General features: G+C 35.8%; 1 protein-coding gene across 1 annotated transcript in view; it reads left to right on the top strand.

The window, feature by feature from the left end:
- The window catches only part of LOC123696114 (dorsal-ventral patterning protein Sog), a 61,034-nt gene extending 37,027 nt beyond the window's left edge, over positions 1 to 24,007 (top strand). The window contains exons 4-17 of the mRNA XM_045642136.1: positions 11,566 to 11,637; positions 11,926 to 12,188; positions 12,434 to 12,567; positions 14,735 to 15,008; positions 15,459 to 15,740; positions 16,178 to 16,352; positions 16,857 to 17,023; positions 17,333 to 17,542; positions 17,913 to 18,089; positions 18,477 to 18,597; positions 19,278 to 19,519; positions 19,880 to 20,059; positions 20,914 to 21,041; positions 21,522 to 24,007. Of these exons, the coding sequence (XP_045498092.1) occupies positions 11,566 to 11,637; positions 11,926 to 12,188; positions 12,434 to 12,567; positions 14,735 to 15,008; positions 15,459 to 15,740; positions 16,178 to 16,352; positions 16,857 to 17,023; positions 17,333 to 17,542; positions 17,913 to 18,089; positions 18,477 to 18,597; positions 19,278 to 19,519; positions 19,880 to 20,059; positions 20,914 to 21,039 (2,423 nt within the window). The 3' untranslated portion in view covers positions 21,040 to 21,041; positions 21,522 to 24,007. The remainder of the gene's footprint in view (positions 1 to 11,565; positions 11,638 to 11,925; positions 12,189 to 12,433; positions 12,568 to 14,734; positions 15,009 to 15,458; positions 15,741 to 16,177; positions 16,353 to 16,856; positions 17,024 to 17,332; positions 17,543 to 17,912; positions 18,090 to 18,476; positions 18,598 to 19,277; positions 19,520 to 19,879; positions 20,060 to 20,913; positions 21,042 to 21,521) is intronic.
- Positions 24,008 to 24,383: the final 376 nt, after the last annotated feature.

The following is a 24,383-nucleotide window of genomic DNA, read 5'->3' as shown; positions in this document are numbered from 1 at the left end:
AATATGCTAGGCAGGCTATGGCGTATTTTATTAGTATAAATTGAATTACCGTCGGACGCGTAATTGCATCGGTTCCTATAATTACTGTCCGATTAAGGTACGAACTAATAAGAAAAATAAATATAATGTGCGCAATTAAAATATTTCTGTCAGAAGTCAGCTCAAATCTATGAAGCTAGGAGTGGAGTAGGCCCATAAGGCAAGTGTGCGTAAAAGGTCACAGGCGAGACACGAAGGCTATTTGGAAAGTAGACTGGCGCCGGTGCCGACGGCGGTTCTAGGCAAATTTGGTGAGAATGGGTATAGCTACCGGTACTGCCTCCAATACACTGATAACTGTTTACCTCATAGTCACTATACAATCACCACTCCCAGGAATTCCAAAATCAAATACTGCCTTTTCGATAATAGAGCAAAAGGTTTGTGATTTACCTAGGCGTTGAGTAATGCTATAGTTAAAGTTTTTATTATCTATTTCACATTCTTCTTTTTGTTTACAATTCACTCATGTAAGGAATTTATTGTGTCTAGGACATAAATGGACTCGCGATATGGACTAGATTGTACATATATATACTATTATATTGCTTGTAGATGACGTCTTTCTGTCACCACGAGGTTATCGCTTTGCATTACTTTAGCGTGTAAAATGAGATATACTGGTTTAATGTGCATTGTTCAATGAATTTTAAATATAAAAAAATCTTGATTTTTTAATTTATAAAAACATAAAGTTTACCTTCCCTTTTATTACAGTCTGGTATTTAATTTCAGATAAAAATATAAAACAAATGCATTATTGTAATGAGTATCATATAAGAAACATTTTTTTAGGATGCAGTCGTTATCCTAACGCTTACGTATTCCTCTAAAGTCTAAATGAACTCACGATGCAAATAAAATAGAGGCATTAAAATATACAAAATATTTTCTTTTAAACAGCTAATTCAAGAAATATTGTATTGAAGATGGTTGGCAAAAGTGTAGCGACTTATCCGTAAATACTATTATTTACATTTATGCGCGTCGAGTGCGCAGGTTATGATCGAACGTTTGACGATATTACCATAAGACTATTGTTCATAGAAATGTGGCGCCAGCACTTACTCGCTAGTACGTAATTTTATGATCAGAACATCGTTTGCTATTTTCTGCATCTGTTGTTGCCGCTTGAATATGAATGGACGGTGTCCACAAACAGCCCTTTTTAAACTGTAATAATTCATGAGTGTTATATGCGTGTTCGGAATATATTTACTCCGTGAAAAGTGTTAAATATGACAGGACATACCGGCACGTTGTTCTCTTATGAGCGGAAATGCATCGATAGAATCAATAAACATACCATAAATATCGTAAGAGAGCTTTAGGGAAACCATCGGTATTATGAGTCACATCTGTCTCAAAATTAGGGCAGTTTTAAATAAACTTTTACCATGGTAATAAATTTTGCACTAATGTGTTTATTTTGCAAAATATTTGCTCTATAAAAATTGCCAGAGTTATAAACCTATCATGCATCATTAATTTTGACTAGGTGATAATTTTGAGAAAGTATGCATCATGATATTTTTTAAACAAATACTTATAATATAAATAACTAGCTTTCCACCCGCAGCATCGCCCGCGCAGTCAAAGAAAAACCCGCATAGTTCCCGTTCCCGTGGGATTTCCGGGATAAAACCTATCCTATGTTCTTTCTCGGGTATCAAAATATCTCTATACTAAATTTCATGCAAATTGGTTCAGTAGTTAAGGCGTGATTGAGTAACAGACAGACAGACAGACAGAGTTACTTTCGCATTTATAATATTAGTATGGATTATTGATAACGCATTTTACTCATTGCGTTACGCACATCAACATTTCACAATATGTAGAGTAGGTATATGTATATGAAGTGGCTAATGTAATTATTATTGGAAGCACTTGTAAGATATAGTGTAGATCCGATGACATAGATGTTTATTGAACTACGTGCGTGCGGTAAGGTGCTGAGAGGAATTCATAAACATCGCCTGTTATTTGGTTCTGTGAAAAATTTACCGCTCACTGCTTGATACATACATTTTGATGATATACGTGATTAGTTTTATGTAAACAAACTACTTATATTAGCGAAATGTTTATTTTATTTTAAAAAGTTAAGTTAATAAGAAAGAACATATTAACATTTACATTCGTATTGCGACATATTGGGTATTCTTTACGGTATTGGAATGCTTGCATTACTAAATTTGTTTAAATTTTATTAATATTCTTTTATAATGTTTAATAAAATGACTTGCGGTTTCTGATCTATCGAGGTCGTACAAATTATTGGCCGGCTGTACATCGCAAATGGTTTTAATAGACTGAAGTAGATGAACAATGAAACTACTAAGTCTGTCATTAATTGAAACAATCAAAAGTCTGATATTTTTATTAAAATATCGGACTGTTAAGAGTTACATATTAATTATTGTTTTTACAAAAACTGCAAGTATGATTAAATGTGTATTCTTGGCTAGTAGATGTTGAGCTGTTGCCTTGCTAATTCAGCGTTCTTATATAACATGTAATAGTGTTAATATAGCTATTTGACTTTGATTTAAATGTAACATTTAACAGAATTAGCACAAATATGAATATAAATTGGTGAAAATGAGAAAAACATGACATTCATACGTAGTAAACACACACTGACATTGAAAACCTGCGACAGTGGATAGATTTTGAAGAGAAAATTATGTAAATCTCAGGGTTTCCTTCAATGTATTGTAATGTTAATTGATACATTGCTGTTCCTATGTCACACAAGTCGTGATATGACACTTATAGAGCCATTATTATCAATGATTGAATCACGTTCTATTATTAGTGTACCTTTCGTGCTCTTGAAACGGTCATCCGTTTTATGAGGCATTAAAATCTATTTAATTAAAGCGATAAATCCTAGCACTGGGTGAAGTAACTAAGAAACACGATTAGTATCTAAGCTAATCAATAATTGATTCGATGTTACTGGCTTGACCTGCGGCCTTTGTAACCAATTCACTTATACTGACATACTTATTATAACTATATGTTATAAACATTTTATCTGCGGCATAAAATAATGAACCTCGATATTTTAGGATTAAACTATCTTAGAATTTGCATTTGATGATATAAGTAGCGCTGTATTTGCATCTGTACTATGATTCATAAAACATGTGAATCTGGTTACAGAATAATGTCAAGAACTTATACGATCTACGTTACCTACATAATATCAGCTTTAAAAGCTGAGCTTTTCGCAGCGTTTTCATAGTTATACAATAATATCTTAAATCTCCATACAAATTTAAAAACTAATGGTATAAAATTGATTTCTTTCTATATCGAGCTCTACATTTTATTGAATTTCTTTATAAGCGGACTTAAAAAAACGGTGTCATCCTGATTATTTTTAAACCTAAGATGGGGCTTTCATATAAAAAAACTAAACACACAACAAATCCTGTAAATCATTCAGGGTATTCTGCTGATTATACAATTCTACAAGAACTATTTCAAGGTCGTTAGCTAAGACCATGTAGCTCGAAGAAAAAGCTCACTAGCTTACAAAACATTTAGAGCCGCCACATTTAAAGTTAATACAGATTTACACATACTTTAGTGTAGCTTCTGCGTTGATTGCTCTAGTTCTGTTTTAAAACCTTCCCAACTTATGAAGACCTTTGTTTAAGCTTTTCTTGTTAACTATAATTTCTTATAAGTACATACGAATATTTCTATTTTCTATATTAACATTTTATTTTTAAACTGTTCTTAAAAGCCGTTAATCTTAGATAAACTCTTTTATAAGCGCTACAGCTTTGTAGAGAATTATGATATTGCTAGGTAATGTTTTGCAAATATTTGTTTACAAACTATGATGTAAATTAAATTTGTGGAAAATTACTTAGTTAAGTGGATAAGCCATTCATATCACGATAGATCACTGTGATTGTGATTACAGTTTAACAATTTACTTGCATGACTGGGCTACTTTTCTTTCTGGTATCTAATTCACACAATAAAATACAGGCTATGAAATTTATACCCATGAATGAAGTGTCGATAATAGTAGTAGTAATAATTCCTATTAGTTTTTATAACGTGGCTCGTGTCTGGAAGTTACAACGTATTGTGGTTAAGATTGCATTATCTATATATTTTTCTGTGGTTGTAATTATGTCCATTTCTAAAAATCGAAGCAAAGGTCAGGGATGAAGACCTTCAACCTTTGGTATCTTACAATTCATGGTCAGACTGGCGCCATAGCCCGGCGGCCACATGGCTTCCCTACAATGATCAGCATTCATAACCAATCCATGAACTGGGGCTTGGTATCTATTATTGTTTATTGCAATTAAAATTTTATTCATGCCGAGATCAAGGTTAGAGATAGTAGGTTTACAGTTACTTGTTTATTCCTGTTTCCCCGTTTCAATCATCACGAAAGGGACGATATCCAATCAATTTATATCTTTAGTTGACGCGTCAACTGTCGTTGAATGAGCCGTTGTAAAATTTTACTGAGGGTACAGTAAGCTTCGATTAAATATCAGCGTCAAACATATTTTGATCTATTGTCTACAATGTTTTATATTGACAGAAGAAAAGTTCAAATAAGTACCAAAGTTATCAAAATGCAATAATCGGATTTCACAATAATAAAGTGACAGACATTAAAAAAAAACGAGAAAGCATTTAATGTTATTGTAAGATGAAACCATGATTAATATACGTAATTAGTCCGATGGATGACGTGAGTTCATTCTAAAGGGCACCTTTTTATAAAGTGAATTATGCCGACAAAACAAAAAAGTAATTCCAGTAAGTACCTCTATATGGGGTAAATACATCATCGCGTTTTTTCCTTTATGATTGACTGGTTGTAAATCCACATCAGCATCAGTGGTTGGCTTTTATCTCCTTTTCCTCGTGTACGCTCGTTACATAGGCTTTGTGGTAAAAAAGGATCATTTTTCTTCCTTCCTCGATATATATTTATCAGATACATTATATACAGATCACTTCTAAGTGATAAGGCCGCCTAATAAACTGTACTGTTTTTTGTTTTGTATAAATTAGTAATAATTTTCCCATGTTTGGTATATGTATAGTTTTATTAAACTAATAAATAAATATATTTAGTATTTACTATGCCAAAATTTAAAGGATAATATAAATTGTCATTGTAATCATTACAGGATATCTTCGGAAAAATGAGAAATAAATGATCTTGCTTTCATATTAGTAAAAGTAGTTCATCAACGTCAAATCCTCATGTATTTGCGCACATAATATATTCTTGGATGTAATTATTTAATAAAGAATAATATACTTTAATCTAGATTCTACGTCTACATTTCTTAGAAATCGTTTATCTGTTTCCATGTAGTTATTAATCATAATCACATTATATTTCTTGCTTTTCATTTTGATGTAGCAAATTATAATCGTGAACATACACAAGGATTTTTTTCTTTTACGATGATATTACTCTTACCAAGTTGATATTTTCATATTTTAATCATTTATTTCATGATGCTTTTTCTTAGGATAATTGATACGATCGGTTTAAAGTATCTTTTCACTTTAAAAAGTTCTCTACAATTGTGTGTAGGAACGTTAGTCATTCGATATATACTTGTAGAGTGTATTCGACTTGTATATTCAGAACGGATCGCCTTTGATCTCAGTGCGCGTCCTCGCTGTTCGATTTACAATGTATTCAGACATTAAAGGTAACATCTAGACAAATTGACCGGCTGAAATAAGCCTTAACGAACTAGAAGTAAAGCCCAGACTTGATTGCTACCTTTCCACCTTTATATACCTTTACTCATTGTCTACTTTGCAATTTGATATGTCATTCGCCAATAGACCTCGTTCACACCATTTTCTTTATTATCAGGCGATCGGCTGTTGTATTCGCATCGTGTTGTCGATACAAATGCATAATTAATTATATATCGTACTTTGCAGTAAATGGTAAATTGTACAGTTGCTCAAATATTTTTTTAACTGAAATTCATTAATTATCAAGGTGATGGTAACTTACGATTTAGTGTAATTTTTGCATTGCCTTTATTTTCATGACTTAATTCGCAAACTACCATGTATACCTAGATATAGTTCAGATCTCATTGAGACAATTTAAGCATTTTATTTTATTCACGCTACAAAAAATTCTTTAAAACAAATGATTTTTAAGGAAAATTAAATGAAATTGTTACCGCTAAGAAACTGGTAAAGCTAAGAGCTACTGATATAACTAAGAGCTTTCTTCAGAGACTACACGCACTTAGTTTAGTAATAAAAGAAAATGGCCCTCGGTTACCGAGACAACAACGGTTCCACTTGGCTCAAGGCTTGTAGGCGTTAAATGCAAATTGCTAGCGTTTCACCGAAGGACAATGCGGTCGAAGTGTTGCACGTCTTGTAAACAGCGCGGACGTGGTTTGTTGTTCTACTTTTTTGGGTAAGCGCTCTTCCGTAAACGGCGATGCATAGGCAGCCGCAGAAATACCAGCGGCCGTACAATACCTCGTTCATTGCCACCTTACATGGAAGACGCGGGCGTGAACATGGATTTTCTGATGTGGGTATATCTTTCGAAAGCACGTTCTTACAACCGTTTTATTGAAGATTGAATTTGCGCATTTGTCTGTATTGTACCAATATGGTTTCCGCTCGCGGTACATGTAACGCGTGGGAGTATGTCGATCATTGCTGTCGCTCAAAAACGTGGGTCGCTCTGTGCGAATGCACAACGAACATTAGAGTGCGTTAATATTTTATTACACGGAAACATTAACATCGGCACATCCACAACATCGGGATGGAATTATATTTTATGGAAATGGACATTGAAACTGAGCCAACGTTCATTGCATTCTCATAGCGACAGATATGAGGGCGTGTGAGCAGACACGAACGCTGCGGCGTGCCTATCTACAACAATAAGACCGCGCCTTCAAAACATTCTTCGCCATAATCACTGCAAAATATACGTTAGCTATAAATTAATGCAAGCCGTCTGCAAACAAGCCGGTAATGCACACGCAATAAGCGTAGCCCATATCGTGTCATTGTTGACAGCTTCAATGAAATAACGCGCGGTCACAAATCACAATGCTTTGGTTGCAGTTACGTGGAATCCTTACAATTCACTGTGCCAATTAGACTTTGAGCTGAACTTTGTAAATTACGGCTGACAGTGATAATTATGTGTTAATAATATTCTAATTGTTTATGTTATGCGGAGGTATGTTCGTTATAACCAGTTTCAAATGTAAGTCAATTAAAAGTAATTGAATTAAAAATTTACATGCCATCTAGATACAATTGCATATTGATAATAGGCATCAAGGTATAATGCATTCTTTTGGACGTTTAGAAACAAACAACGGGTCAACTAATATTGCTGATATTAAGTTGGTACAATTTTTTACTAGGTAGATTAGTTACGAGGCTAGAAAGTTTATATATATAATAGTGTAATTTTTTACTGCTGCGAAACATCTTGTTCCCATAGGAATTTCCTTTGATACGCGATAGTCAATTTTTGAACTCTAGAGGCATAAGGTAATTTCTACAAACCCAAACTGCATATTACTTTATGTATATATGTACGATTTATACCTACTCTTTAGGTACTCATAAATTGTTTAAGTAAAAAACAATGAGTATCTGCTCTGAATGAAAACAATACAATTGTATCTTCAGTTTGCATTGTGAACGCATTTAGGTCAAGCGTTTAATAATTGAGATTTATTGATAATAATGCTTTATAAGAGAAATGCTACCAAGAAAGTATTTCAAAACATTTTTATTAGGTAATGCAACATTAATTAATACCTTGTCATTTCTTTAAAAAAATATTCAAAGACATTTTCTGAATTTAATAAATTTTACTCCCACAATAATTTAATTATTATTTACCTAGTATATATTTGCGATGACGAATGACGCATAGAGTGTATTCCATGCCAATCATTTTCGTCCCAAAATAACTTCAATATAATTAATAATATCAGCTTATTTTTTATTAACCAACTGTTTTCCTAATGCCAGAAAGGATACACGGTATTATTAATTTAATGTAATAAATAAATTTAATAACCTATACAGGCACTTTATTGTTAGTAATTTCTGCTATTTCCTTTTGTCTTTATTTCACGAATGCGACTTCTTGTCACATCAACAAGGGTTATCTGGGGGCACGGTAGTGCCCCCGCCAAGACGAGCCAAGCGAACAAGCACGGGCACTACCTACCTTTTCTCGAAGCGCTTCGACGTTTTTTTGAACCCTCATAACTTGGGTTTGTATTATGCTAGATAAACAAAATTTTCGGGATATATAGTCAATAGCGGACTTATTGAACATATTAAGTTTTAATTACATTAGCTTTTATACTTCAGATTTTATTTATATCTAAAAAACGCTAATTTCGTCACTGACTCACTGATGATCATCAAAATTCTTAAGGTATTTCCTAATGTTCTAGAAAGCTGAAATTTTGTATGTAAGCTAGTATTAGCACACAAACAACAAAAAAATTATAAAACTTGTAACTTTCATCCCCCAACCCCTTAAACTAGGGGATGGGAGTTTGTATGAGACCTGTAATTTTAAATTAAATTTTGATGACGCTAGAGGTCTAATCTAATAATCTAAAACTTGGTTCCCCTAGATATATATATGTATAGGTACTCCTTGTTAAAAAAAAATTAAAACTTTAATCGACATACTTATAAAATTTTGTTACAAACAACTTACAAAAAGAAATGAAATCCCACCAAAAACATTTTCATGTAAAATGTTGCCAAGACGAGCCCATATGACTCGCACTGTCAAAAAGTTATCAGATCTCATGTAGAGCGAAGCTTCTAACACTACACGCCCTAACTCTTCAAGGCCTAACTTCACAAACTCTACACCTTAGTCAAAATATGTGGCTTGGCCGTTCGTTACTACAAGAACTATTGTATAACACAAAAGTAATGCACAGTGAATTAATTTTTCACCTTACGCCGATGTGAATGTAGCGAAATGGCCAAGCCACAAATTTTGACTAAGGTGTAGAGTTTGTGAAGTTAGGCCTTGTAGAGTTAGGGCGTGTAGTGTTAGAAGCTTCGCTCTACATGAGATCTGATAACTTTTTGACAGTGCGAGTCATATGGGCTCGTCTTGGCAACATTTTACATGAAAATGTTTTTGGTGGGATATTATTTTCAAATGTTTCTTCAGAAAACATCTGAAGAGCGTACACAAACATCGGACACTGTACACATGCCAAGGCGCTTTCCAATTTCATTGCATTTTTGACGTTCATATCCAATGCCGAGGCCTTGCTATAAATATTACAATTAGTTTAGTTACGACACACTAAGATAAAAATGTATCATAAACTTTTGAACAAGATTACGTGAGTTGTAAATTTTGTTTCAGTTTTTATAAAGTTAAATGACAAAATTATCTTTTTACTTAAATGATTTAGTGTGTTGTAAACATGGCGGGATGTAGATTCACGAGATTTACACCATTGGAGTCTATTGAGACTCCAATGTATTGACAATGTAAGATTGAGGATTAGTTATCAGTATGACAGAGCTGAAGCTTGGTGTAAATTCTTGGAATTGCGAATAGCACTCATAACGTAAGAGACTGGCTTTTTTACACATTACTCTAGAATGAATTATGTATTATCGTAAGTGTCGTGTATGCCGGTCTATTCATGGTATCGGTCGTCAATACGGCGCCGGGTTACATCATACGATTGGAAAACTCGCCGCGTCCAAGAGGCCCAAAGACGTTAGACCGCGACTGGACTGGGAATGAACTCGTCTCCGCTCTAGTCACGTCACGTCTGTACACTCAAGGCTGCTTTCAAAAGTTTAAATTTACGTTAAATGACATTAACGAGTGGAAACGTTCTGTGACACCTTGAGTGGAGTGGATTTTCTCCGTCTATTGTGTGTGTGAATGCACATAAATATTCATTGCGCACACAAACGCAAAGTCCGGCGCCGCGGCCGTGTCGCGCTCGGTCGAGTCAAAGGTGTCGGCTCGGCGCCGTCGCTCACATCTCAAACCGTTCAGAAAAGAAGAATGTAGAGTACCTACGCATATCATCCGATACTTCATTGCATATTGAAATTTCATCCCCCATTTGAACAGCTATTCAAACAAAAAAATTAACACAATATCCTTGCACAAAAAACTGTACTTGAAACTAAAAATTAAAACGAAGGATAATTATGAAAAAATCTTGAATTCTCTTGATCTACTATATATTATGTACACAAGAATACATATGAGTAATACGGATAGGACGCATATTGTGACGCTGTATTGGCGCCACTTCGTTATAAATCTGAGCATGTCTTAAACACTAAATGAATACACAGATTGTTATAAATATATTGGCGCCACCCTGCACTACTAAATCATAATCTGCCTCGAGATTTGATTGCGCAAACAAGTCCACTCGTAATAATGTTTACCAAAGTTAGTGTGGAAATTGCTTGTTTAACATATCACAGAGGGCATAATCAGGTACGATAAGAGGATTTACTGCGTCTATAATTTATAGCCAAAGATGCAACGTATCTATCCTTATTCAGAAGTGTGTCGTAGAGATAGCAGTGTTTAAGCAAGGCGTGAAACCGTATTTATTAGAATTAATAAATTATTTATTATGCCGACTGGCTGTAACTGCTTCTGGATAAATTTATAAAGACAATAAATTCTAATTGTAGCATTTATATTTGTGGTTATTTAAGGCACTTTCGGTTCAATGATAGGCTTAGAATATATTTTTTTATTTAAAACAATTATTGCTGACAAAAATTTTTTGGTGTTATGTCAACAATTATTTTTATACTGTAAGATATATTATAAGAAATACAATTGGTTAGGAATATTTCTTTTAAATCAATTCATTTAAATTATTTTATATGAGTCGATTGTGTGAAAAGTAAAGTATCAAATAATGATTTATGCGTCACTGAAATATTAATAAAGATTAATAAATTATTTTTTTATACTCGAAAGCGAGTAATATGAAGCAATGATTGAAGTGAATGCATGAATGAATGAAAGGTATATGAATGCTTGTTTGTGTTTTTATAAGAAAGCGATGTAGAATATTAATTTTTATGTCGCTGCCTAGACGTCAGATGATTCTGATACGAATCAATGAAACTTCATCTCAAACGGGGTCGGGAAGGTCTCACCAATCGGCCCCTATTCTCTTCGCAGACTTTAGCCAATTAACTGAAAGATCTTGTTTTCTAAGCCTTTTGATTTGCTTTATGTGTGCCAAAGAAAGCACTTACAATGTAAAGTAAAATTCTTAGGCAAATGCAATAAATATTAATGAAAGATTAGATAAATCTATTCAGAGCAAATGCACGTATGCACTAATTAATTTATTACCTCCATCCATATCAGTTGGCTTGAGTATTCATGGCAATATTACCTTGATTAATTTACTTGTTTGTAGTCTGCTTGATTATTATTAAATCAATGTTGGTGTTTTGTTTTAGCTCCCGATATTGTTCAAGAAGATAGTCCCACCATCGTAATTGGACAAGAAGAAGAAGAATTGAGCATGAAACGTACGTATTTACTTGAGTCTACACATGCCTAAGTATACCTATCATTTTTGGTATCTATGAATAATTTTACTTTAAATAGCAATGCAGTAAATGACTATTTCTATTTAATAGATTATCTATTATTTCTGGGATATTGTTTTATCTTTTCAAGTTATCATTCGATTCTAATGATTATTCTATCAATAACCAAATTTCCACTGGTGATTCATCATTCTATTAGTGCATTTATTTTGTTGTTTCTACGCGAGCTATTTGTAAGACATAATATAATTTCAAAATGCATTACAGATTTCGGGGCACTCTTAACGGGCAGGTCTCCTCTGTGCATTCGGCGCGATGACATGACAGGCGTGCCTGTAGCGGCTGGGGTTGCTACAGCACGCTTCACGTTTCGACGGCGCCATCTCTTCTGGTCCGTTCTATTAGGACCATCTATGGTCATTCAGCCAAGAGCTCTAGCCTTTTTGGATAGAGGAGGACGGATGCTTTTGGAGCACCCGTTGAAGAAGTCACCGGGTATACATGCTACTTATGAAGATAAGACGGATAAGGTAATTTCAAATCTTAAATTTTTGAATCATAGAATTCCTCTTAACATTTGTGTGTTTTCAACATTTTATCCTTTATGTGTCGCCAAATTTTCAATAAACAATGTTTTATCGTTTCCCTTAGCATTCCAGTTCTCTTTTTCATAGTTCTGTTAAATTTTTCAATTTTCATTTTTGTATTATAGTAGTATGTACTATCTGTGTATGCTCATTAAACATACAATATTATTATACTATACCTTTTCCAGCTATGTGGTGTGTGGCGCAGAGTACCACGAGAGTACAAGCGCTTGTTAAGAGAGGGCTCCCTTTACGTGGCCCTAATATGGGGAGATGAGAGGAATAATTCCATGGATAGTGCTCTCAGTGGGCGGATCAGCAGGTAAGAAAATATTTATTTTGTTTATTTTATATAATAGAACTTTGAACCTTGGATAATCTACAACATTAACTTCCACACCTTATTTCGTTTTAACCGCTAGTATTACCTATGTGTTTTTATTGAAAATCTATAACTATATTTCACAAAATGAAAACATCATTATTATAATATAAACAGTAACTAGTAAATACCTCAAGGTTTTATCGCGCGCTAAAGATTTAAATTGTGTTAAATTTAGATGTTGATATATTCAAGTCTTGTAAGAGCCGAGAGTATAGTCGTAAAGTAGAGTTTATATGAGCGCTTTCATGAAGCGTAATGCAGCTTTATATGCAGCAATGTTTCCGATGCATTACAATTGCTTGCGATACCGGCGTATGGCCCATTTGCACCTAAGCCGCTATTCCTTTCATATAATTCTGTGAAATATTGCTGCATGGTAATGAAGCTAGAATGGATTCACTTCGATACTGCGTTATTAGTAAATGCGTATGGGCGCTTAAAATTACATTAAACCAGTCGGGAAGTGCGCATACAATTAGCTGAAATCGGACTCTAATCCGCTTTTGTAGCTTTCAAACACTATTCATACAAATTAACATTACTATCCGGGTATGTTAGTATCTTGTCTTTAAGTAGAATTGAACATTATAGCAGACAAGTATCTGATAGAACTGTTTGCATACATCTCCAAGTTTTCTCCTTTTTTATCATCGATCAAAATGGTATGTGTGAATGGTACGTGAAGTTTTTTTTATTAACCGACTTCAAAAAAAAGGAGGAGGTTATCAATTCGGCCGGTATTCGGTTCGGTTTTTTTTAATGTATGTACACCGATTACTCCGAGGTTTCTGAACCGATTAACGTGATTCTTTTTTTGTTCGATGCGGGATGGTGTCGAATTGGTCACATAAAAATTTTATTCGGATAGGCCGAGTAGTTTTTATTTTATGAGCATTTTTGTCTGTATTTGTCAATGTTGCAAGTGCAAGTTTGAAGTCGGTTGTTTTTAACGCAGTTATCACTTGTTTTCCTTTCATTTATATTGTAAACTTTTAGAGCAGTTCCACAATATTCAATAAGTGTTATTAGGTACTAGCCCTTGGATAGCTACGCTTTATGAAAATGTACCTAGAATGGAATTGTATCCATAAAAAAATCGTTAAAGAGAATCATCTGAGTAACAATATAAAAGTAGGTAACTTACATCATGTTGATAAATAGGCGCAATCAGAACCCAATTCCGATGCAGAAGAATTAACCTTGCAATATTGTTTCAAGGATATCGCTACGAGCCTCATTGTTCGTATTAAATTAACCGTATGATTAATAACGGAAACTCACTTGGCTTCATTAGTAGTTAGTCTAGACGAAGCGATTTATTTTTCAAATATTTATAGTGGAAATTCACTCAAGTGGAACCTCGTTAATTAATGGCTTATTTTTACCCGACTGCCAAAGAAGGAGGGTAATGTTTTTCGAGTGTATGTAAGTATGTATGTATGTCTTTTCCTTTGTGACCACCTGTAGCCTAAACGGCTTGATGGATTTTGATGTATGAGGTATCGTTAGATTTGTCTTGATTACGGGAGTGTCATAGGATACATTTTATCCTAAAAGTCCCACGGGATAAAGACATAATAATATTTTTTCTAAATTTCCCTTTAAAAAAATATGTATGCGGTATCATTAGATTCATTTCAATCACTCTTTTTTTAGTGTGCAGTCGGGTATTTTGTTTTTTTAATAATTTACTTGTTATTCATAGGTTGATAGATCATCATATTGTTTGATGTTTTCTTTGTGTTAGCGAATTTTATTGGGGTGTGCATTACAGCTATAAAATTTACCCGTTATGAATAAAACTACTTCGAAAGGTTTTTCGTTTATCTACCGATGAAATATCTATCATACAAGGAAACTTAGAGCCGATTTTTCAATCTTTGGTTAAAATTTATCCGCCCAATAAAGTATTACACGAACATATTAAAATGTCACCTGTAAACTGTCATATACGGACGATTACAATACATTTTTGAAATGGTAGTTTAATACGTTATTCGATGAATAAGTTTTAACCAAGGATTGAAAAATCAGCCCTTAGTGAAATAAATATTTATACTTTAACTTGAAATTAGAAATTACTCAATCAAAAATCATTTCACAGATACCCAGCACTATCAACAGAGATGTTCACATCTCTCCTCGAGCCGGAACACGCGCCGGTATCCATTGGCAACGGCGCGTGCGACGACTACCGCGTGCCCGGACAGGAGGAGGGCTGGTGGGGCGGCACTGCTGTAGTCACGGGCGCGGCTGGAGCTGCTCCTAGCCTACACCTGGCGATTGTATTCAATGGAGTGTTCAAACCCGGCTCGAGGGAACAGGCGATACGCGTGCTCCTGACGCTGCCGGAGAAGAACCAGACTATCATTGATGAGGTGAGTTTAGTGATCATGTTGTAGTCACTGGTACAGCGGGAGCTGCTCCTAGCCTACACCTAGCGATTGTATTCAATGGAGTGTTCAAACCCGGCTCGAGGGAACAGGCAATACGTGTGCTGTTGACGCTACCGGAGAAGAACCAGACTATCATTGATGAGGTGAATTTAGTGGTTATGTTGTAATCACTGGCGTGGTTGGAGACGCACCTAGATTGCATTTGACTGTTGTGTTTTACAGAACTTGTCATCCAACGCTGTGTCTTTCACTATCTCAACGTTTCTTTACGTTTGCGTTTCTTTCATTTGAAATGAATACTATCAATCATACTTTTATGATTGTCCTGTTAACACCAGCAAAATGCATCTCATTATAATGCTGTTTATGATAGGCGTAATACTTTCAAAGATTTCACTGTAGAAAACTATTGACCACCATTTAACCTTCCAGATCCAAAAAATGAACAAGCCAAGCTACGAGTTCAACGTCATAGAAGTGTCCACACCAGTATCTGCAGCGGAGTTAAGATCGTTAGCCAGGGGCAGGCTATTACTCTCAGTGGAAAGTCTGAACAGTCCGGAGCGCCGTATATCAGGCGCGGTGCGACAACGCGCGGCGTGTGAAGTGTTCCACGCACCACTGATAGCTGAGAGATTACCTGCTGCTCCTGTACCAGAGGGATTGGCGTTACTGTATATAGACAAGGACGGATCTCTGGTGTATGATATACAAGTAAGTTTTCAATGCTATTTTGTCGATTATCGTTATCTAGCTATTCCGCGCGGTTTCGCCCGCGTTGCTCCGCTGCATTTAGACTTAGCGTGATGATATTAAATAGCCTTACTCGATAAATGGGCTATCTAACACCGAAATAATTTTTCAAATCGGACCATTAGTTCCTGAGATTAGCGCGTTCAAACAAACAAACTCTTCAGTAGATATGGCACAATCTGTTGCTGTCAGCACCGTTTCTAGCGCCATGTTTACATTTAGGATTTTTCTGACTTCAGCTATAATGCACATTTGTTTGAAGTGAAATCAGATAATATGTAGTTCTTTCATTAAATATATCAGTTTAATAACATTTTCTCTATGAACGCGTGTTATTGTGTATCAAATATTTATTTATTGTAGAAAAAATAATTCAAAGTTATATTGCTATGTTACAGATAGACAATCTCGGCCTCACAGATCCAAAGATAACCCTTGTAGAAGAGCAAGGAAAACGTCATTCCCAAGTTGAAATATTGGACACGCGTATGGGAGTACTGGCTCGACCTAGTGCTAGAATATTCCCTCCGCTTTATGAGGACCAACTTGCAGTCCATATTGGATCTGATACTGGTAAGTTATGGTATTGTCATAATTGGATAATATTATTGTCGTGATTCGCATTTCATTAAAATTATCAATCATATCAATGTCAATAAAATGTAATAATTTAATGTTATTGTAATGCAGTTTAATACATTATGTTATTGTTATTCTTTTAATGTATTTGTATTATTGTATAGTATGTAATAAACATACATATAAAATTATATTACATACTGCACACGTAAAAAAATCAACAACAAATCACTTCGTATCAGATCGTTCGTTCGATCGATCGTTGTCTATACTTTTCAGTTTTCTTATTCGTCTATTGTCATTTGTACTCTTTGGTTTCTTCATTCGTTGGATAAGGCTGTCCTATTAAAATTGAAGCAATATTTTTCCTGAAGACAAATTAAGAATTTTTATTCTCCTGTTAAGTGTCTTTTTCATCTAATGCTCTGGTTTTTTGTTTACCTATGTAATTTTCATCATCATTAGCCATTTCGCTTATCATTCTTCTATTTTATCCAGGTCCACCACTTCTCCGAGGAAGACTCCTCTCCCGTTCACTGCCAGACGCAGCGGGATCTGGTCCAGCGCTACTGCGGCGAACTGATGCTCGGCTACCACCTTCTGTTACACCAGTGGCTGGCTTGGCTTGGATCTCTGTGGACGCATTGTGTGGAATTAATTATGAAGTGAGTGAATTTGGGATATATACCTTATTTGACATAATATTTAATTTGGCTAATTTCTATGAATAGCCTTTATGCCTTTTTTAAGTATACGTTTATCACTATGTCCTAATTTCATTTCATTTCATTGGACATTTAACGTATGGATGCGTGAAAAGGATGGATGAAAAATAAAATTGTAAAATTAACTTAAATTTCTCGACAGTAATATTGATATTAATATTTCTGAAAATTAGGATATACCTGAAGACGTCATAATGAAAATATATTTACGATAGTATAATGTGTCAATAAAGTTTAAATCAATTCCAGGTGTTTGTAAACGGCTACAACAGCGCCTGGTCGTCCTGGCTGGAAGGTCACGCTATCGGCAGTACTGGACCTCGAGCACTTTCAGGCTCCGAAGGGTCTATCCTGGAGCCGAGTCCCTCAGAGCTGGCGGCGTTGCACGCTGGTGCTGCGTACTTGAACATACGGGCTGCGGATAATGGCACTGAGTTCATGCGCACGCGGTTACCTCAGGTGAGGAAAAGATTCAATGGCAATATTATAAGAAAAAGAAAAATAAGAGTGTCTTTTAGATGTTGCACAAATACTTTATGGGATTATAAATGATTTTTTTATAAGTTGTTATTTTTATTGTTGTAAATTAAACATTGATTACGATTGATAAGACCAAAAATTATACACAACAATATTTTTTTCATGCTTCAAGATGTTAATGATGAGGTAAGTTAAATTTTTTCCTTAACCAAAATCTTCATTTTTTGAGATGTAATATTCTTCAGTATTTTAAAGCGAACGTATTTTATAAAAAAATAATTTCAAACTACCCGCAATAATGTTTCTAGTGCTACACGTTATGGTTATCTTTTTCTAACAATATTTCCAGATAAGCGTGCCACCATCATGTTTGCCGTCCGTCCCGTACACAGTGGACAACGAGTTGAGCGCCAACTACCCGCCCACACACGTCAACGTGCCGCCCGACAACTCGCTGTCCAATACTGCTTCCTGCTTCTACGCGGGACGATCCTATGAGGACGGCGCGCAATGGATGGCCACTGAGGTAGGGTACTTGATGATTGTAGTGGTAGGAGTTGTAATATTGTAATGTTTTGAAAACTTACAAATAAATTTTCATTTCATTTCATTTCATTTCATTGAATCATGACACTGATTTGAACTGAAATTCTTACATTTGTTCTCGTACCTATTGAAGCCGTTTCCCAAAAGTTTCTGTAATTGTGAAAAAAAAATTATAAAGTGAAACTTCTTACGGTGCGTTGAGAGTAACATTTCAAATTCGCGTCATGGCAATACCGTCACGTCATGGAGTAAGGCGACGATTTTGGTATCTTTGAATCTTGACAAAAAAGTTTCACTTCTGACACGTATGCTCAGCCCACTCGATCTTTTTTGTATGAATAATGAATATATTTATTTTTGTGTCCAGTCGTGCCACATGTGCGGGTGCGTGCAGGGCGCGCTGCGCTGCGACCCGGTGCGCTGCCCGCCCGCGCCCTGCGCCGCGCCCACGCTGCTGCCGCCCGGCCAGTGCTGCCCCATCTGCACCAGTGAGTAGTCGTCGTGCTGACGTACTATAGGTTCACACTTCGGCGAGTTAGTATTGACGCTTCTAATTGTACGTTCCGCGACTGCAGATCCAGACGTGTAATTTTGGCGAGACTGCGTGAGTGTATGGCGCGCTGGGCTGCTAGCTCAACGCACTATGCGCTTACTCGTCAGCGTACTAGTGTTGATTTTAATGCGCACTGTACGTTGACTCGAATACGCATTGGACACGTTTGTAATTTATGCTAGGCCCTCCGGAACAGTAACATAATATAACTTGAATCGTGAAAAAATTGTGGTATATTAGTAACACAATTTTCACAATAATTCAATGAAACAGTAACGCCAACACCCAACACACAACAAACACCCAGATTCCACAGCAGTATCATATTATACCACATATCTTTATATACATATAAAACTTAAAGGTGACTGATATAGTGATATATCAACGCACAGCCCAAACAACTGGACGTATCGGGCTGAAATTTGGCATGCAGGTAGATGTCATAACGTAGGCGTCCCCTAAGAAAGGATTTTAGAAAATTCATCCTAAAGGGGTAAAATAGGGGATGAAAACTTATACCATGAAAATTTATCTTTTCCACGCAAGCGAAGCTGCGGGCAACAACTAGTTGCTTATAATTCCTTGCTCTATCATTAAACCACACCCTTCCAGACTCAACAACAGCCGTCTGGAACGAGTCCCACGGCTGTCACCTAGCAGGCCAGTACCACGCGCCGGGCTCGTCCTGGCACCCGTACCTCGTGCCCGGCGGGTACGACACGTGCGCGGTCTGCACGTGCGAGTTCGCGACGCGACAAGTGAAGTGCCCCCGGGTCAAGTGTCCCCCGCTACGGTGTGCGGAGAAGGACGCGTATCGGCCGGATAAGAAGTCCTGTTGTAGGGTCTGTCCTGAGGTAAGGATGCGTTGTATGTCACTTTTAGGAATCTGTTTCATTGCTTGCTGGTTGAAAAATTATTCCTGATAAATAAGCTTAACAAACGTATTCAGAAGTTATGAAACTAGCTAGTTATCGCATTAAAATCTGTTATATAATTGTAAACTTGTTAAAATGTTTTAGATAATTACTGTTTTACGAAACAGCAAAGATAAAGAGAATTGTATGGAAAATAGTTTTTTTTTTATGAAGAGTCAAAAACATAAACATTTATTGATCTCATTGCTAATAAGTAATACAATTTTTTCGTCCACTTATAAACTTTCTAGCTAGGTACCAAAACTTGACTTAACTATCATACAAACATTGAATCCCCAGGTGAAAGCAAAGAAAGCGGAAGAAGAAACGCCCAAAGACCAAGGCGCGCCGCGCACTGCGGAGGAGATCCTGGCGGAGGGCGGGTGCAAGTTCCCCGACGGGCCGCTGCCCAACGGCAAGGAGGTGCACCCCTCCATACACTCGCACGGCGAGCAGCGCTGCGTCACCTGCCGCTGCAAGGTACATGCACAGTGCACACATCTATCTATGTATCCATATCAACCTGTGTAGTGGTCCTTCGAGTCACCCACCCGTTACTGATGTATCCAACTATCTATTAGGCCGCCTTTACACCTGTAAGTTACTTTCGTAAAAATTATGTAACTGACTTACGGTTGAAAATTTATCGTAAGTAGCTTACGTAAGTGACTTACGTAAGTAAAACTCACAGGTGTTAAGGCGGCCTTAAGTCAGTTTATTATAAAAATAGTAATTGGAAAATTCTGTTCGAATGTATGTAAATAATTAATTTGAATTTACCGCGCATAGCGCTTCTAGATTGACATGCACATAGTCTGTGGATATTACTTGTTCTGTGGTCTGTGGATAGTTTGGCAGTTGTTAATTATTGATGACGAGGATAAAATATGTGTTTTGGAGGTTAAGGAGTAAGATAGAAAAGTAGTGATAAACGTGAAAACAGATAGAAGGAACTGTGAAGGGAATTAGAAACATTAAATGTCGTTCTTTGATTTCAGGTAATTGAGATAGTGTAAACTGTAAATTTATTTTATATTTGATTTCAGTGTTTAACAATAAAATCTTTGATTTCAGAGCAACGCAAGTTTGTTTCATTTAACCTCCTTCATAGTTCAAGAACACAATATTATATGTATAATTTTAAATCGATCTAATTCTACCGTATGAAATAAACGATATTTTTCATTTCTTTTCTTTAAAAATATCTATTGACTTTTTAAACCTATGTATCTTGCTTGTAAGCATGTTATTTCATCAAATTTGTGCATTCATAAAAAAAGTAAAATTTGCATGTCGTATAGTACGCTCAATATTGAACCAACTGTTGTATCCAGGACGGCGAAGTGACGTGTGTCCGCAAGCGCTGCAACCGCGCGGCGTGTGCGCGGCGGCGGCGCGGCGACGCGTGCTGCGCCTGCGCGCGCCACCGCCGCCAGCGCGCGCCGCGCCCGCCCAGCTGAGCGTGAGTGCAACATTATACTCTCATACAGTCAACTAGCTGCGCTCCGCGGTTTCTCCCGCTATGCTCCACTCCTGTTGGTCTTAGCGTGATGATATATATAGCATATAATTAAAAAAAATAAAATAATGAAAATTGACATAATAATTATACAGGTCAAAATAATAAATAGTAAATCGGCTGCCGAACTACTTTAAAACTGTCTATCAGGAGCCAGAATAGCCTTCTCCAATACATTTATCTATCTAACTCCGAAAGAATTTTTAAAATCGGACCAGCAGTTCCTGAGGTGCGCGTTCAATAAAACAAACTCCAGCTTTATAATATTAGTATAGATTCAATAAGACACTTTTGTCATAAAATAGTTTTACCATTTACAGCCGGTTCGGAAACTCGTTTCCTCTAATTGTACGTAATATATAACTATTAGTAACTACATTTTCAACTTATATGAACTGTATTAATAGTCGTGTACTTTTGCAGGCCGGGCGTCACACTCTCAAGTCTCACTGTCAAGTGATGTTAATAGTAGTGCTGGTCTACGTGGATATATGCAACGCGTACAACGCTGTTTACAACAAGTATGAACTTAGTGATAGTCTACATGGACTCATGGGCGACACGCTCTTATCAACTGGTGTTAAGAATTGTGCTAGTGTACATGGACTCTTACCACGCGTACTGACGCAACACACGCGACACGTTCTACTAACGCTAGTGTACGCGGGCCTTTATATTCAATAACATTGTTGTTCAAGTGTACGAGGATACTTAGCACGCGCCACTCGATAAAGGTAACATTCTACTTTCGCTATTTTGTACTAAGTTGCATGAGCGTGAGCAAGTGTGCGCGTACCTTTATATGCGTGTATTAAGCACTATTTTGAACTATAGCTGTGTTGTGATCAGTGATTGGGGAACATTCGAGTGTCTTACATCTAATGCGAACAGTTAGACTGGCGCCCGTAGCCTTGAACTGTAGCCACAGTAGTACTCGAAGATATTTACTATACGATCCAACTGAGAATGGGAGCGAAATAGCGCCATATTGTGACGTCACTGTTGTTAATTCAAACCAATTAAAACTTGTATGTACATCTTATGTGAAAATCGGACAAAATAAAAAAAAAAGTTTTTGATATGCAAAAAGGTTTCTAGCAAATAGTATTTATATAATGATTAATGACATTTGACACACAAGGCTATTGATGTTTCTATTCTGAGTTGGATCGTGCAGTAATGACTTGTAAAGCTTAATATCTTTGGGTAGAGAGCGTAGTTGTAACGTTGCCGACTTAGCGAGTTACAAACTCAGTAGTGTAGTGTAGTGACGATATTGTAACGACAGACCTTTACTCAATTTGATGTTCAGGTTATTTAGGTGTTGCGTAACTATAGCTTAAGTTTAAAGACTGATTTATACTCGGAGTAAACGTCTGTCATAGTGTCCTCATAGTATTTATATTTTATTAGGTCTTTATGATGCATTATGAAGCTTATTGCTTTCTATCAATCCTTAAACGATTGGTTCTAAACATTTTCAAAGTTTCGGTAAATAAAATTATTTATACAAGTTTGTCGCGCAAGTCGGCAATGAATATGCGTCTTTAAGATGCGGCATTCGGCCGCGCGACTTTGCCTTCCCTTAACTTTAGGCGATTTCAATATACTTCCCACCGGTAAATATTATAATTGGTATTATGTATCCAGTAAATTAGGCGCATGGAACGGCCCGATGTGATGGAATTCTAAATTATGGCAATAAAGATTTTTAACGGAATTTACTAACTTATTTTCTATAAAATTTTAAAGATTTGATTTTATTTATAAGATTTCTTTGACAGTTTTGTGATATCAAATTAATAAGATATTAAATTCGGAACTAATAAGAACTTGTCTCTCGATCACGTGGGCATCTTGCTATGTAATGGAGCGCGGTCGATGTTAAGATGTGCCATATTTTCTTAAATGTAAATAATAAATTATTAATCTATATTTACCTGCTCTATGTGCATATTTAAGGAATTTCATGTAAATCGAATCGATGTAATCTTTATTGGAAACATCACATTATATAATTGGTTATATTTATTGTGCATTTGCTTAGTGTTGTGTAATGCGAGCGTTTATTTGAACGTTAAATATTACCGTATTTAATCAATCTGTGTTAACGTTTTTAGTATAAGTATAATGTATTATTGTGAATGTTGGCCAGAGCTTGTAAATATTAGATATGTTATATATCTTATTAGATTACTCTATACGTTCTATTTAAAGCATGTTGCTGATATAAGATGTCTAGTGTAAGTATATTATCTGAAGGGTGACTAGTTTTGTTTAATTACTATAAGTAAATAGAGTTATAGTTACGTAATTAAGGAAGCTAGTCGAAATATGATGATGTGATGAACGCCATGTAGGTAGTACGTCTGTCTTAGTTATTTCTTAAGAATGGATTGCTTTTACGGCACGAATTTCTATGGATTTTGATATCACGAGACATTGCCAAAAAATGTGAAATTGATGTATTTTGTCGTGTTTGTTGTGGGTTCTAGTCCATCAAAATTGTAAATGTATTATAGTCACTCACCTGATATTGGCTACCTTTGTATTTTATTTCGTACGATTATTGTAATTCGTTGCGCGAGTTACGGTTTTAGTTTGTTTAATTATCTAACAAGTAGAGTAAACCTATGGCTTGCTAATAACATAACTAATAGCCATAATGGGTACTATGAATATGCTTGTATTGCATTGTTTTATTTAATAATAGTTAAACTTCCTGCAAGTGTATAAAGGGAGGAATATGGTATTTTAAATTTTGGCTTCAGTGTTAAATATACATATCAGAATATTATACTATTTTTATCATGTAAAGTGCATAATTGTGGCTGATTAAGCAGCTTATCAATATTATGTAAATCATCATACCGTTTTACTATACATTAAATTACTTGTCCAATCCAAAATGACTTTTATTTGCTTTTTCCTTTTTTTGTGTGTGTCTTTGTTTTTTATTTGATCTTATTTCTATTTAAGACCGGGAGATATTGACACAAAATTTCGAGTCATTTGTAACAGGATGGCGGTTCTACAGGGGTCTTAGAACGCAATGACAAAAAGATAAACGATGGTGTGAACGCTGGTACCGGCGGCTTAGTCGCGTGGGCGTTAGTCGAACTTGTCGGAAAAATAGCGAAAGTCAAACGATTTGTAACACAAAAATTTTAGAATTTACCGATAGCCCATATATATAGATAGGTAGTGTCATGCCATTCTTTTCCGGTGTGACTTACTAGTTCAGGATACATCGCCCATTTTTGCAAGTGACTACTATCAAGCTGA

This window comes from Colias croceus, chromosome 12 (assembly GCF_905220415.1).
Source record: "Colias croceus chromosome 12, ilColCroc2.1".
In the NCBI taxonomy this organism is placed as follows: Eukaryota; Metazoa; Arthropoda; class Insecta; order Lepidoptera; family Pieridae; genus Colias; species Colias croceus.
Note: the sequence above shows the minus strand (reverse complement) of the source record. Positions and strands in the feature narration are given on the sequence as shown.